We start from the raw sequence: 17,522 nt of genomic DNA, 5'->3' as shown, positions 1-17,522 counted from the left end.
AGCGAATAAAGGGTGGGGTCACTAGTAATAACATATAGTAAATTATTTAGTTGTGTGAGTCCTCGTTACTCCCAGACTCGGAATATTGGGCCTTCGGACTATCGGACCTTCGGAGTAACGGCCTTCGGAATACAGGGCGGACAACCTCTTTTCTACTTTAACTATCGTCCCACTAAATTATCAACGCTCATTATGTTGGTGATCCCAACACGGGCTTGGGACTGGCTACGGCGGAGTTATCATGGTTATGGTACAAGTCGTACTCCTCTATATACGGCTCAACGGCCTCATTATTGTAACATTGTACCAGGCTTAAATAGTCGATAAAATCTTTTACTGACGTCGCCGGAAACCTTATCTCATGGCGGATGTGATGTTTAATAGGAGTGAATGGTCGTGAGACAGAAAATTATGGGATAAAATTATGGCGAGGGGTCGCCTAGGCCCCCAGAAGCTTTCGAAGAAATGGTTCAAAATCCTTCATTCCGAGACCGCCGGGGCCACATTTTTAGGAACAGCGGGATATGGTCTCGATCTTGAGATCTTGGAGAGAAGGGTAGTAACGTGAGAAAGATAAATTTTTGTTTGTATCTGTGTTATTTGTTTTGTGTTATTTATTTGGTACGAACATCAACTTTTGATGCCAAACTATGAAGTTTCATTTCTTCAACATGAATTATTACAAATGGCCCATCTCCGTAGATAAACTCGTGGATATAACAGCTTCTGACATTGTGTGTGTTAGACGTTTAACCGGTTACAAAGAAATAGAAAAAGTCAAGCAATCCAAACAATAGCTGTCAGGACGAAAGCTTTGAGTTATGAGCAAAATTTTCTTAGAGGGAGAAACAACTTTGAGGCCACATGTAAATGATCGCAAATCAAAGTGGTTTTTTTTTTTAAATCAAAATTAGCCTATGATGGTCTATTTTACATGCAGATGTGTACACAATTACTTACCTAGTCGGGAATGTAGACGTAAATACATATTTTTTTTATGTTTTATTCAAATCTGTTCATAGCCTGCGTGATTGAACTTTATAGTTATTTATAGCAAGATAAATTAACTTTTTATTTCCACATCGTTTTTCAAGGTCGAGTTGCTCAACTCCGTTTTATCCCTATAAATGCCGGATTAATGTAAGAAAATGTAGTGTTCTTAACATAGTCCAAATTAATTTAAACTACCTTGGACATGTTCCTGACAGTTTTTTAACATCTCACTTAAAAGATTCAAGTCGGACTTGAAGATTTGTTTTTAGAATTACATATTACTTGATTGTTTAGATGATTTTTATTTAGGGCATCAATTCTATTTTACATGTGTATGCACTTTATATACTGTATTTGCTCTTACTAAGTGTATTTAATTTACTCTTATGTTATATCTTATTAATTTGTTATCAATTCTGTAATTGAACCTTTGGGTCTCTTGAAATTGAAATAAATAATAAATAACTCAATAAATAACGAAGACATTCTCTTTAAAGTTGGAAGTTTTATGAAGCAGTCTATAGCCTTACCTGTAGTTGAAATATGTTGAATGACTATAAATTGTCCAGTAAATATATGTAACAAGCTATTCAATAGCAAGGAAAAGCAAACAAATATTTCATACAGAAATTGAATCTAAGTAGTCTAATCAACCATAATATAAAGTTCATAATCTTACTTATCATCAAGGTAATAATTATTAACATAGAATTCCGTATGAAAATGGAAATCATCATATTTTACTCTGCCCTGCACTCACTATATCTTGCATATTATGTAATATGTATAACCGTGGATAACATATTGAATCCTGTATTATACAATGTCATGTGGAATTTGCTCGTGATAATGAGGATATGGGAATTATAAAACAGAGATGTGTAAAAAAAAAAAAAGGTAATCATGAAATGTAACATAAAAATAATACGATTCTAAAATGTTAAATGATTTTAACTCAGCAACCTTTGTGTTGATTATTGAATTATATACAGTTTATAATATTTTAATTTATGTCTTAATAATTATGTTATTTCAACCACATATATTGAATTAATATTCAACTCAGACGGCAATCGGGCCGCGAATCGCGAATGATTAAAACTATAATTTAAAAATACTTCTCGGTCAAATCACCCCTAATATTTACCACATGATACAGTTGGCCATAGAACATATATATTTGGGTCCATTCTCTGAAAATAATGCCGTTTCGGTATAGACTTGTATAGCAGATATATAAGTCTCTGGTAATCTGATGTTGGGATGTATGAGTTTATCTGACGTGAGGATGTATGATTGTATCTAATGTGGGGATGTATGATTGTATCTAATGTTGGGGTGTATGAGTGTATCTGATGTGGGGATGTATGAGTGTATCTTATGTGGGGATGTATGAGTGTATCTAATGTGGAGATGTATGAGTGTATCTGATGTTGAGATGTATGAGTGTATCTGATGTTGAGATGTATGAGTTTATCTGATGTGGGGATGTATGTGTGTATCTGATGTGGGGATGTATGAGTTTATCTTATGTGGGATGTATGATTGTATCTAATGTTGGGATGTATGAGTGTATCTAATGTGGGGATGTATGAGTTTATCTGATGTGGGGATGTATGAGTTTATCTGACGTGAGGATGTATGATTGTATCTAATGTTGGGGTGTATGAGTGTATCTGATGTGGGGATGTATGGGTTTATCTAATGTTGGGATGTATGAGTTTATCTTATGTGGGGATGTATGAGTTTATCTAATGTTGGGGTGTATGAGTGTATCTGATGTGGGGATGTATGAGTTTATCTGATGTTGGGATGTATGATTGTATCTAATGTGGAGATGTATGAGTGTATCTAATGTGGAGATGTATGAGTTTATCTTATGTGGGGATGTATGAGTTTATCTTATGTGGGGATGTATGAGTTTATCTATGTGGGGATGTATGAGTTTATCTGATGTTGGGATGTATGATTGTATCTAATGTGGAGATGTATGAGTGTATCTATGTGGGGATGTATGACTGTATCTAATGTGGGGATGTATGATTGTATCTGATGTGGAGATGTATGAGTGTATCTGATGTGGGGATGTATGAGTTTATCTTATGTGGGGATGTATGAGTTTATCTAATGTTGGGGTGTATGAGTGTATCTGATGTGGGGATGTATGAGTTTATCTGATGTTGGGATGTATGATTGTATCTAATTTGGGGATGTATGAGTTTATCTTATGTGGGGATGTATGAGTGTATCTGTGTGGGGATGTATGAGTGTATCTTATGTGGGGATGTATGAGTGTATCTAATGTGGGGATGTATGAGTTTATCTAATGTTGGGGTGTATGAGTTTATCTGATGTGGAGATGTATGAGTGTATCTAATGTGGGGATGTATGAGTTTATCTATGTGGGGATGTATGAGTGTATCTGATGTTGGGATGTATGAGTTTATCTGATGTTGGGATGTATGATTGTATCTAATGTGGGGATGTATGAGTTTATCTAATGTGAGGATGTATGAGTGTATCTAATGTGGGGATGTATGAGTTTATCTAATGTGGGGATGTATGATTGTAACTAATGTGGAGATGTATGAGTGTATCTAATGTGGGGATGTATGAGTTTATCTGATGTGGGGATGTATGAGTTTATCTAATGTGGAGATGTATGAGTGTATCTAATGTGGGGATGTATGATTGTATCTAATGTGGGGATGTATGGGTGTATCTAATGTGGGGATGTATGAGTTTATCTGATGTTGGGATGTATGAGTTTATCTTATGTGGGATGTATGAGTGTATCTTATGTGGGATGTATGAGTGTACCTTATGTGGGGATGTATGATTGTATCTAATGTGGGGATGTATGAGTTTATCTAATGTGGGGATGTATGAGTTTATCTTATGTGGGGATGTATGATTGTATCTAATGTGGAGATGTATGATTGTATCTAATGTGGAGATGTATGAGTGTATCTATGTGGGGATGTATGATTTTTTCTGATGTGGGGATGTATGAGTGTATCTGATGTGGGGATGTATGATTATATCTAATGTGGAGATGTATGAGTGTATCTATGTGGGAATGTATGATTTTTTCTGATGTGGAGATGTATGAGTGTATCTATGTGGGGATGTATGATTTTTTCTGATGTGGGGATGTATGAGTGTATCTGATGTGGGGATGTATGAGTGTATCTGATGTGGGGATGTATGAGTGTATCTAATGTGGGGATGTATGAGTTTATCTGATGTGGGGATGTATGAGTTTATCTAATGTGGGGATGTATGAGTGTATCTAATGTGGGGATGTATGAGTGTATCTAATGTGGGGATGATTGTATATAATGTGGAGATGTATGATTGTATCTAATGTGGGGATGTATGAGTGTATCTAATGTGAAGGATGTATGATTGTATCTAATGTGAAGGATGTATGATTGTATCTAATGTGGGGATGTATGATTGTATCTAATGTGGGGATGTATGATTGTATCTAATGTGGGGATGTATGAGTGTATCTAATGTGGGGATGTATGATTGTATATGATGTGGGGATGTATGATTGTATCTAATGTGGAGATGTATGAGTTTATCTGATGTGGGGATGTATGATTGTATCTGATGTGGGGATGTATGAGTGTATCTAATGTGGGGATGTATGAGTGTATCTAATGTGGAGATGTATGAGTGTATCTAATGTGGGGATGTATGAGTGTATCTAATGTGGGGATGTATGATTGTATCTAATGTGGAGATGTATGAGTTTATCTAATGTGAAGGATGTATGAGTGTATCTAATGTGGGGATGTATGAGTGTATCTAATGTGGGGATGTATGAGTGTATCTAATGTGGGGATGTATGAGTGTATCTTATGTGGGGATGTATGAGTGTATCTTATGTGGATGTATGAGTGTATCTAATGTGGATGTATGGGTGTATATAAGGTGGGGATGTATGTCTGTATTTATGTGGGGATGTATGATTGTATCTAATGTTGGGATGTATGAGTGTATCTGATGTGGGGATGTATGAGTGTATCTATGTGGGGATGTATGAGTTTATCTGATGTGGGGATGTATGAGTTTATCTGATGTGGGGATGTATGATTTATCTAATATGGGGATGTATGAGTTTACCTAATGTGGGGATGTATGAGTGTATCTAATGTGGAGATGTATGATTGTATATAACGTGGGGACGTGGGGATTGGATTGTGGATTGGATTGGATTGGATTCTGGATTGGATTGGATTGTGGATTGAATTGGATTGTGGATTGGATTGGATTGTGGATTGGATTGGATTCTGGATTGGATTCTGGATTGGATTGGATTTTGGATTGCATTGGATTCTGGATTGGATTGGATTGTGGATTGGATTGGATTGGATTGTGGATTGGATTGTGGATTGGATTGGATTGTGGATTGGAGATTGGATTTGATTCTGGTTTGAATTGGATTGTGGATTGTATTGTGGATTGAATTGGATTGTGGATTGGATTGGGTTGTGGATTGGATTGTGGATTGAATTGGATTGTGGATTGGATTGGATTTTGGATTGGATTGTGGATTGGATTGGATTCTGGATTGGATTGGATTGGATAGTGGATTGGATTCTGGATTGGATTGAACTCTGGATTGGATTGGATTGGATTCTGGATTGGATTCTGGATTGGATTGGATTTTGGATTGGATTCTGGATTGGATTGGAGTGGATTTTGGATTGGATTTTGGATTGGATTGTTGATTGGATTGGATTGGATTCTGGATTGGATTGGATCTCCCTCAAAATAAAACATAAGGAAGTCACGCGCCCTCCAAGTCCGTTAACCTTTTTCACGGAAGGATCTACTATACAGCTATCGTCAATGCTCTCTTCACGGGCTACACCGGCTACGGTGGAGTATCTAACTCCCGTACGGCTTCGAATCCATTATTGTTACTGTACTGCTATCGTCAATGCTCTCTTCACGGGCTACACCGGCTACGGTGGAGTATTTAACTCCCGTACGGCTTGGAATCCATTTATTGCTACTATACTGCTATCGTTAATGCTCTCTTCACGGGCTACACCGGCTACGCCGTACAGCTTCGAATTCAGTCTCAACATTGTACCGGGCTAACATAGTCGATAAAATCTTTATTTAATGACGTCACGGAAACCTTGTATTTCACAACACCATGAGCATTTTTCTGTATAAATAGCCCAGTCGCAGCTCATCACACATCATACCAGCGACGACTATACACAAAGAAAACATGATACACACAATGAACACGGAGGGAGATGAGGTAAAAGCTAACAAGATATATTCTGATCTGAGAAAATTTCGTGAAAGATCCAGGTGTGTTACCTCCGCGGAATTTAGAAAAGAAATGGAAGCTATCGATGAATACGTGGCAGACATGAGCTTAGAATTAGGCGATCTTGGATACAAAGACACTACATTTTTGATAAAGGCCTCTGAGGCAACTAAAAAAAGGATAGAGGACGATATGAGGTCGTGGCTGAGTGTCGACAGAGACCTATATATATAGGTCTCTGGTGTCGATTAGAACGAATATTCATACCCTGACTACACTGCTCTCCGACTGACGACGACCATCTGTCAGAAATTGTCCGTCCGTCGTCCAGAGCTACGTTATCGCAGCTAATATTGTCTATGTGAAATCGGCCCCTCTTCTTCAAGGTGTACAACGTGTGGCTCATGGGACGAGATCAGCGTCATGCGCTGCGAGGACGCGACGTGTAAAGACTTTTAAAGAATAAGATAACATTGTGCTCTAACTGCTTTTATCTAGTGTTGATACATAGGTGCTTAGCACGTTTGTAAGTCCAAGACCGATTATAGACTAATATATAGACTTAGTGTATAATCGGTCTTGGACTTGTAAACGTGCTAAGCACCTATGCTATAGAGGTCTACAAGATCAACAGTAAGAAGTACCACCAGAAATGCGGCGAGATGATGTCGTGGTGTTGCGGCGAAAAGATCACAAGATATGATCAGTTCCACAATGTACCCGAGAACGAGTTCTACTTGAGGTTCCACCGCAACTTGATCAAAGCGCCAGAATCTGGACACCTCACCTTCGACTTTATTGAAGAGGAGTACAGAAGAAGACAACAGGACCTGTTAATGATGAAGACTGGTGCTGAGTCAATGGGCCAGTAAAGAGGAAGTTTTAAATACTGCCTCCCTAAACTCTTCGAGTTCATGATCAAATAAAATAAAGTTTGTAAACCGTTGTTGGCTTCGTGTTTTTCAAGCGGTCCGTTCGTAAAGACTGTTCCGTCTTTCTGGTACACTCTGAACAGAGAGAATTTCTTATGAATGCACGTTTTTCAAACACCGTTGAATTTTGGGGACACCCTGATACCAGTTTCAAACTCCGGCGATACCGATATTTGGAACGATACAGATTTTTTCCGTGCGGAATTTTTTCGGCTGAATGTAAATGAATGAGTCTGCAAATCAAATACTGATGTGAGGTTCTCATTTTCATTTTTTTAAGGTGAGTCAATTAGTATACAACAGGTTAACTGTATGTAGATGGTCAGTGTAGTGGTGATATGGAAGTAGCTTCAAATTGGCCTGGTTGATTGGAGAGTTCAGAGATAAGGTTTTAAATAGTAATTGATAGAGTTAACAGCAGTGGAGTTGTTTAGGCTGGTGTAATGATTTCGGTCTTAAGTGCGAACAGTTGTCAGCTCCTTCTTAGGATGATATATAATAGTACTTTGGGGGTTATTTCTCAGGGGCTATTGTATGTACATCTTATCATGAGGCTGGTTAGGTTCTTATAGGTTGGTTTATAAATAGGCATGTGGTCATTCTCCACAACTGATATATGCATAGCCAATAAGCGGCCTGGTCAGTCTTGAGGACTGGTTATAAATGGGTATGTGGTCATTTGGGTACTGAACTAAAATTCATTCTCAGCTCGGGTATAAATAGGTATGAGGTCATGATCTGTTTATAGTCACTTCCTGTGGAAGTTTCCAGAGGTTTTATATATATATAGAACTTGACCATGATGTCATTCTATTATTAGACTCTGTTGGTGGTTAAGTTTAGCATCTATAGTGTATAGGTAGCTGGGTTTAGTGAGTGATATGTCAATGGTCAAGATTAGTTTGCTGTTGGTATATAAAAAGGCCTGATAACTTAGAGTAGGGATTTGTTTTTAGATCAAGTGGTTAGAGGAGATATTAGAGAGGAGATTTGAGAGTTTGATGTTACTTCATAGAGCAGGAGATGATAGAGGCAAAGAGTAGGTCTTATCAATACAGAGACATTTAGATTTTATGTGATTATTTTAGATAGAGTGTATGTAAATGTGTAGAGAGGTTTAGTTTATAGTTTTGAGTCGTAGTTTAGTTATATATACTTCGGAACAGTAAGAAACTTTTTATTGTGCAGTTATTTTCTTCATTTTGGTTACTTCTAAAAGGAAGTGGAGTGGATTTTATTTAGATACTGCTGGAATTTGTTTCACTATGTGGTGTCAGAAGTAAAGAGAGAGTTAATATGTATAGGTTGAACTGTTGTTTGTTAATATTGTACAGATTTGAATAAGATCTTTTATTTAATATTGCATGATATTCGTATTTAATTATTTTTTTTTTTATCGAGGCCTAATCTCAGGGACTGAAGTATTTTGCCTTTAGGGGTCTGGTTCGTTAGTTGATGTAATAAATTCTACTTTATCTTTTTGATATGGTCACGAGAAGCGTTCTCTTTGCAGGTGATCTAAACTTGAAGCAACTACAGGAGCTGTTTGGATCCTCCTGTGTACTGTTCCAGATTTGACGATGACGACACAGGATTTGTCAACTGCTTGATGACAACAATGGCAAGGATGCAGTGAACACATCTGTAAGTACATGTAGTGTGACACGATCATGAATATGACAGCCAGTCACGATCACAATATAGTGACTGGGACAAGGATTTTCTAACATAAGGTTTAGGCCTGTAGTAGTGCCATTATGTTTTACCATATCCAGAATGATGAGAGTCTATAAAAGCAACGTCACCATAAAATAGTTTTTAGTCCATCATTTGATAAATGGTGCTCTCTGAATGCCGACATATTTGTGTTTACCAGCAGTCTGTGCACACCAAGAAATGATTTCAAGGTATGTCATGGATATAACAAAAAATATTGCAATATTTTAAGGTGAAGTAAACAGTTAAAGTTAGGTTTGCATCATAGAAAACATTGAAATTATCATTATTATGAAAGATATTTCGACTCCACGAAACTACCAAAGGCACCCTCAAACCAAATATTAGAACCACAGTTCACTTACAAGGGAGTTTACTGATTTCTTTCAACTTTTCACCAAAAACAACATTAGATTTGCAATAAGAAATCAAAATCCAAAATATCTGAAAAAAAAAAATAAACCCAATTTTTTCCCAAACATTATCATTCCGAGGCCGGATAGTAATAGTCAATCCCGGTAAGGGACTAAACGGTAAGGGAATAAAATCATGTTAGAAATTAAATTAAGACGAACAAAGAAGTTTCGATTGTGTATTTGAACTTGATACGCAGGTAGCTCAATGCAGAGTACTTGGACTTATGTCCAAGGGATCCAGGTTCGATTCCTGGTCTGTGTAGTTAAAATGTTCAATCAGAATTTCCTTTAAAATGAATTAATTATTCCGGTTCTAAACATGGTATTACTTCATGATTAATCTGAGACACTTTAAGTCCCCATTTGGTGATTTTCTTCATTGCTCTGGCCTTCTGAAATCGTCCCTTCCGTCCGTCCGTCTTGTTATCGCTAATCCTCAGAAAGTACTGAAGGGATCTTTCTCAAATTTCATATGTAGGTTCCCCTTGGTGCCTGGTTATGCATATTGCATTTTGAGACCAATCGAAAAACAACATGGCCGACAGGCAGCCATCTTGGATTTTGACAATTGAAGGTTGTTATCGCTATTTCTCAGAAAGCACTAAAGGGATCTTTCTCAAATTTCATATGGATGTTCCCCTCGGAACCTAGTTATGCATATTGCATTTTGAGACTAATCAGAAAACAACATGGCCGACAGGCAGCCATCTTGGATTTTGACAATTGAAGATTGTTATCGCTGTTCCTCAGAAAGTACTGTAGGGATCTTTTTCAAATTTCATATGTAAGTACCCCTTTGTTCCTAGTTATGCATATTGCATTTTGAGACCAATCGGAAAACAATATGGCCGACAGGCAGCCATCTTGGATTTTGACATTTGAAGTTTGTTATCGCTATTTCTCAGAAAGCACTGAAGGAATATGTCTCAAATTTCATATTTAAGTTCCTCTTGGTGCCTAGTTATGCATATTGCATTTTGAGACTGATCGGAAAACAACATGGCCGACAGGCAGCCATCTTGGATTTTGACAATTGAAGATTGTTATCGCTGTTTCTCAGAAAGTACTGAAGGGATCTGTCTCAAATTCCATATGTAGGTTTCTCTTGGTGCCTAGTTATGCATATTGCATTTTGAAAACCAATCGGAAAACAACATGGCCGACAGGCAGCCATCTTGGATTTTGACAATTGAAGTTTTTTATCGTTATTTCTCAGAAAGTACTGGAGGGATCTTTCTCAAATTTCATATGTAGGTTTCCCGTGGTGCCTTGTTATGCATATTGCATTTTGAGACTGATCGGAAAACAACATGGCCGACAGGCAGCCATCTTGGATTTTGACAATTGAAGTTTGTTATCGCTATTTCTCAGAAAGCACTGAAGGGATCTTTCTGAAATTTCATATGCATGTTCCCCTCGGTACCTAGTTATGCATATTTCATTTTGAGACTAATCAGAAAACAACATGGCCGAAAGGCAGCCATCTTTGATTTTGACAATTGAAGGTTGTTATCGCTGTTCCTCAGAAAGTACTGTAGGGATCTTTTTCAAATTTCATATGTAAGTACCCCTTTGTTCCTAGTTATGCATATTGCATTTTGAGACCAATCGGAAAACAATATGGCCGACAGGCAGCCATCTTGGATTTTGACATTTGAAGTTTGTTATCGCTCTTTCTCAGAAAGCACTGAAGGAATCTGTCTCAAATTTCATATGTAGGTTCCTCTTGGTGCCTCGTTATGCATATTGCATTTTGAGACTGATCGGAAAACAACATGGCCGACAGGCAGCCATCTTGGATTTTGACAATAGAAGTTTGTTATCGCTATTTCTCAGAAGCACTGAGGGGATCTTTCTCAAATTTCATATGCAGGTTCCCCTCGGTACCTAGTTATGCATATTGCATTTTGAGACTGATCAGAAAAGAACATGGCCGACAGGCAGCCATCTTGGATTTTGACAATTGAAGTTTGTTATCGCTATTTCTCAGAAAGTACTGAAGGGATCTTTCTCAAATTCCATATGTAGGTTCCTCTCGGCGCTTAGTTATGCATATTGCATTTTGAGACTAATCAGAAAACAACATGGCCGACAGGCAGCCATCTTGGATTTTGACAATTGAAGTTTGTTATCGCTGTTTCTCAGAAAGTACTGAAGGGATCTGTCTCAAATTCCATATGTAGGTTTCTCTTGGTGCCTAGTTATGCATATTGCATTTTGAGTCCAATCGGAAAAGAACATGGTCGACAGGCAGCCATCTTGGATTTTGACAATTGAAGTTTGTTATCGCTATTTCTCAGAAAGCACTGAAGGGATCTTTCTGAAATTTCATATGTAAGTACCCCTTTGTTCCTAGTTATGCATATTGCATTTTGGGACCAATCGGAAGACAAAATGGCCGACAGGCAGCCATCTTGGATTTTGACATTTGAAGTTTGTTATCGCTATTTCTCAGAAAGCACTGAAGGGATCTTTCTCAAATTCCATATGTAGGTTCCCCTCAGTGCCTAGTTTTTCATATCGGGACCAATCCGAAAACAACATGGCCGGCAGACAGCCATTATCGCTAAATCTTAAAATTTATATATAAGTTCCCCTTGTTTGAAAAGTACTAGAGGGCTGTTTCTGAATTTACACAGATTAGTAAGACTTAGAGGAAGGGAAAAGTAGAGAAAAGAGCAATCTGACATGGAACCTATAAAGATCATTCAATGGTGGGCGCCAAGATCCCTCTGGGATCTCTTGTTACCTCTTATGGTCCAAAGGGCCACGGAAGCTAGGCTGTGTGTCTTCCGTCTGGCATCAACTTTTCAGTTTAAATGACCTTTTCTCATGAAACAAAATTCCTAGAATTATGATATTTGGCTGGTAGGTTCCTGGGATGGGGCCCTCAAAAAGTTTGCATACTCTGCATAGAACGAATGGTCTGAAGGTGATCTACTAACATTGTAAATTTGATGACCCTGGAATCTCATGTTAACCCCTGGGGAGGGGGTAAAATTTGCTAGTTTTATATCAGGAAATTACATTTTGGAGTATTTTTTGTTTAATTTCCATTAAAATTAATTCAAACTTGATTAAAAAGGGTCATATCAACTTATATTTTAAAAGATCTTCCAAATACTAAAATAACTTTATTGTATAATCCATAATACTTTTATAAAGATAAAAGGGTCTTAAGGTGCTTTACCAAAATTGATAATTTAATGATTCTTGGTTCTCACTCTCCCTCCCCTCTTGTGGCTGATGGGAAGGACCATAATGGATCAGATTGACTGAAGTATACGAGAACTCCGGTGACATTTAAGGCCAATCGGCCTCTTGTTCGTGGTCTGTTGTCCCTCTGTCGTCCTTCCATCCGTAAACAATCATTGTCTGCGCTATTTCTTGAAAAGAATTGCAGGGATATTTCTTCATGTGTAGGTTCTTCTTGGTACCTCATGCCAATTAAAGATAGATTGGTTATCAATATTTCTTGAAATCTTTAAACTTCATTTGGAATTCCTCTTAATACCTACTTTTTGCAAATTTACGTTACATTTTTCACCTTGAAAAGAAAATGGCTGACAGTCGGCCATCTTGGATTTGATAATTGAAGTTTGTTATCGCTATTTCTCAGAAAGTACTGAAGGGATCTTTCTCAATCATTGTCTGCGCTATTACTTGAAAAGAATTGCAGGGATATTTCTTCATGTGTAGGTTTTTAGCTCACCTGGACCGAAGGTCCGGTGAGCTTATGTCATGGCGCAGCGTCCGTCCGTCGTCCGTCCGTCCGTCGTCCGTCAACATTTGCTTCAAATCGCTACTAGTCAAAAAGTTCTTATTGGATTTTGACCAAATTTGGCCAGAAACATCCTTGGCAGAAGGGGAACAGATTTTGCATAAATGGTGACTCTGACCCCCAAGGGGCCAAAGGGGCTGGGCCCAATACAGGAAATAGAGGTAATTCCTTTAAATCGCTACTAGTCATAAAGTTATGAATGGATTTGAACCCAATTTGGTCAGAAACATCCTTGGGGGAAGGGGAACAGATTTTGCATAAATGGTGACTCTGACCCCCGAGGGGCCAAAGGGGCTGGGCCCAATAGGGGAAATGGAGGTAATTCCTTTAAATCACTACTAGTCATAAAGTTATGAATGGATTTGAACCCAATTTGGTCTGAAACATCCTTGGGGGAAGGGGAACAGATTTTGCATAAATGGTGACTCTGACCCCCGAGGGGCCAAAGGGGCGGGGCCCAATAGGGGAAATAGAGGTAATTCCTTTGAATCGCTACTAGTCATCAAGTTATGAATGGATTTGAACCAAATTTAGTCAGAAATGTCCTTGGGGGAAGGGGAACAGATTTTGCATAAATGGTGGCTCTGACCCCCGAGGGGCCAAAGGGGCTGGGCCCAATATGGGAAATAGAGGTAATATCTTTAAATCGCTACTAGTCATAAAGTTACGAATGGATTTGAACCTAATTTGGTTTGAAACATCCTTGGGAGAAGGGGAACAGATTTTGCATAAATGGTGACTCTGACCCTCGAGGGGCCAAAGGAGCGGGGCCCAATAGGGGAAATAGAGGTAATTCCTTTAAATCGCTACTAGTCATAAAGTTATGAATGGATTTGAACCCAATTTGGTCAGAAACATCCTTGGGGGAAGTGGAACAGATTTTGCATAAATGGTGACTCTGACCCTCGAGGGGCCAAAGGGGCGGGGCCCAATATGGAAAATGGAGGTAATTCATTTAAATCGCTACTAGTTATTAACTTATGAATGGATTTGAACCCAATTTGGTCAGAAACTTCCTTTGGGGAAGGGGAACAGATTTTGCATAAATGGTGACTCTGACCCCCGAGGGGCCAAAAGGGTGGGGGCCCAATAGGGGAAATAGAGGTAATTCCTTTAAATTGCTACTAGTCATAAAGTGATGAATGCATGCATGTTCTAAAAACAATTCTTGAGGTCTTTGAGACCTAAGGGAGTCTGGACTTCATTAATCTTTAAAGCAGTTCGGATTCCCACACTATAACCATATATAGCATTGTTAGAGATTTACAAATAAAACAAATTGAATATGAACATTATTTTGACATTTGGTCTAATCCAACCAGGTGAGCGATACAGGCCCCATGGGCCTCTTGTTCTTGGTACCTCATGCCAATTAAAAAGTCTCCAGAGATTATCCACAACCCAGAAGGCCTAACTTTGGAAATTTTATATGGTTTTATACTGTGATATGCAGATGTACAATAATGAGTCAATGACTAAAAGTTCCTGAAGTCAAGGTCCAGGCTGCTGTTACTAAAATAGAACTGAGAATATACTGTCAAAATACATCATATAAGGCCTAAGTCCCTTACGGACAGCCAAATTTCTTAGATTGCTGTTCATGGCATAAGAAGATTACAAAGTCAAAGTCTATGTCTATTGTTATAGAAGGACTATGACGTCTTGTGTTATGGGAGACTATGGCCTGTTGTGTTATAGGAGGAGTCTGGCCTGTTGTGTTATAAGAGGAGTCTGGCCTGTTGTATTATTGGAGGAGTCTGGTCTGTTGTGTTATAGGAGGAGCCTGGCCTCTTGTTAGCTCACGTCACGTTATGTCATGGTGCGGTGTCCGTCGTCCGTCCGTCGTCGGTCGTCCGTCAACATTTGCTTCAAATCGCTACTAGTCAAAAAGTTCTTATTGGATTTTGACCAAATTTGAAACATTCAGAAACATCCTTGGCGGAAGGGGATCAGATTTTGCATAAATGGTGACTCTGACCCGCGAGGGGACAAAGGGGCGGGGCCCCATAGGGGAAATAGAGGTAATTCCTTCAAATTGTCACTTGTCATAAAGTTTAAAATGGATTGGAACCAAATTTGGTCAGAAACATCATTGGGGGAAGAGGAACAGATTTTGCATAAATGGTGACTCTGACTCTCGAGGGGCCAAAGGGGCGGGGCCCCATATGGGAAATAGAGGTAATTCCTTTAAATCACTACTTGTCATAAAGTTTTGAATGGATTTGAACCCAATTTGGTCAGAAACATCATTGGGAGAAGGGGACCAGATTGTGCATAAATGGTGACACTGACCCGCGAGGGGCCAAAGGGGCGGGGCCCATAGGGGAAATAGAGGTAATTCCTTCAAATCGCCACTAGTCATAAAGTTATGAATGGATTTGAACCAAATTTGGTCAGAAACATCATTGGGGGAAGAGGAACAGATTTTGCATAAATGGTGTTTCTGACCCCTGAGGGGCCAAAGGGGCGGGGCCCATAGGGGAAATAGAGGTAATTCTTTTAAATCGCTACTAGCAATAAAGTTATGAATGGATGTTCTAAAAACAACTTAGAGGTCTTTCAGACCCTTTAAAGCAGTTGGGATCCCCACACCATAACCATATATAGCATTGTTTGAGATTGACAAATAAAACGAATTAAACATGAACATGAACATTATTTTGACATTTGGTCTAATCCAACCAGGTGCACGATACAGGCTCCATGTGCCTCTTGTGTTATAGGAGAACTATGGCCTCTTGTGTTATAGGATGAGTCTGGCCTCTTGTGTTATAGGATGAGTATGGCCTCTTGTGTTATAGGAGTCTGGCCTCTTGTTTTATAGGGGGACTATGGCCTTTTGTTTGATAGGAGACTATGGCCTCTTTTGTTTTAGATGACTCTGGCCTCTTGTGTTATATATGACTCTGGCCTCTTGTGTTATAGGAGACTCCAGACTCTTGTGTTATAGAAGGATCTGGCCTCTTGTGTTCTAGGATGACTCTGGCCTGTTGTGTTATAGGAGGAGTCTGACCTCTTGTGTTATAGGGGGACTTGTGTTACAGGAGGCCTCCAGCCTCTAGTGTCAAATGAGGGGTATTGCTTCTTGTGTTATAGAGGGACTATGGCCTCTTGTGTTATAAGATGACTTCGGCTTCTTGTGTTATAAGAGGAAAATCATATATTCTGCAAAAATCTTCATAAGAATACACGTAGTGTCTTAGTCTTAGACTAACTGACGGTGTGATGTTTGCATGCGTGAATTTTTAACATGTTCAGGAAAGACCCAATATATCGCCATATTCTTTGGTAGTACGGCGTCTTGCTTACCACGCCTAAGTTTCGAATGTATCGGGTTGATTAACAAGGTGTTATATAATTAATTGATAAAAAAAATCGGTCGTGTATAACTGCACTGTCCGTGACGATAGATCCTACATTGTTTTACGTTGTTTATTGGTACAATACAACAAACAGCATTGAGCACCGTACAGTACATCCGCTAGGAAGCAGAAAGGAAACGCCATCCTATTCACGGACGAATATTAGATCTAACACTGAAGTTTTCTGCCAAAAAAAACAAAAAAAAAACAAGAAATATCTTTAAACAAGAAATATCTTTAAAAAAGATAAACGGCATAGTTTTAATGCTGGTGGTTATAATATAAAACTACTGGCGAAATAAGTTAACGAACTACATTGTAATTAATAAATGCGCAGTTTCAGCACGGATAACAAAATTATATCAGTTTGAATCATTTTTGGTGATAATAAGACTGCAAATGTGTGATTTGAATAGATGCATCCACTTATTCAGCTTGCATTCAATTTAAAAGGGACATCACGGTAAAAACGTTGCAATTTTCACTGAATGTACGCGTTTTGTTCCTTTCCAGTTATGTTTCTGTGCTGTCCCAATGTTCACAGTCAATCCCTATGTCCAGCTTGACCACTCGATTTAGTTGGGAATCCCCCTCTAAATTTAGCGCGGAAATTATTTTTTTAAATCATTACGTGATTGTTTTGAAATCGTGGCAGCACAAACACACGATAGTTTACAAGGCGATACATATATTCCATCTGGGTTAGTTGGATAACGATATTATACAGTGGTTTAAATGTTAAATAACACGTTCTGTATATATTACGGCACACATATTTATGTGTAAATAAGTGTAAACATTGTTCATATAGTATAGTGACAGTAGCGATGTACTGGTACAGACTGTATAAATATTACCGAGTTTGTGGAACTATTACAGAGTTTGTGGAAATCTTATCGAGTTTGTGGAAATCTTACCGAGTTTGTGTTAATATTACCGAGATTGTCATGACCTACTATCAAACAATCAAGCAGAATACGAGCGGCGTCCGTATTACTGCTGTTTTCATGTTTGAACTGTTAC

At 38.5% G+C, this 17,522-nt stretch overlaps 1 protein-coding gene across 1 annotated transcript; it reads right to left on the bottom strand.

Moving 5' to 3' along the window:
- Positions 1-5,127: 5,127 nt before the first annotated feature.
- LOC117324636 (circumsporozoite protein-like) lies at positions 5,128-5,787 on the bottom strand. Its single transcript, XM_033880560.1, has one exon. It carries the CDS (start codon positions 5,785-5,787, stop codon positions 5,128-5,130), a length of 660 nt encoding a protein of 219 aa, XP_033736451.1.
- Positions 5,788-17,522: the final 11,735 nt, after the last annotated feature.

Source organism: Pecten maximus, chromosome 3 (assembly GCF_902652985.1).
Source record: "Pecten maximus chromosome 3, xPecMax1.1, whole genome shotgun sequence".
NCBI classification, from domain to species: Eukaryota; Metazoa; Mollusca; class Bivalvia; order Pectinida; family Pectinidae; genus Pecten; species Pecten maximus.
The sequence above is the reverse complement of the archived record's forward strand: the minus strand, read 5'-3'. Positions and strand labels throughout refer to the sequence as shown.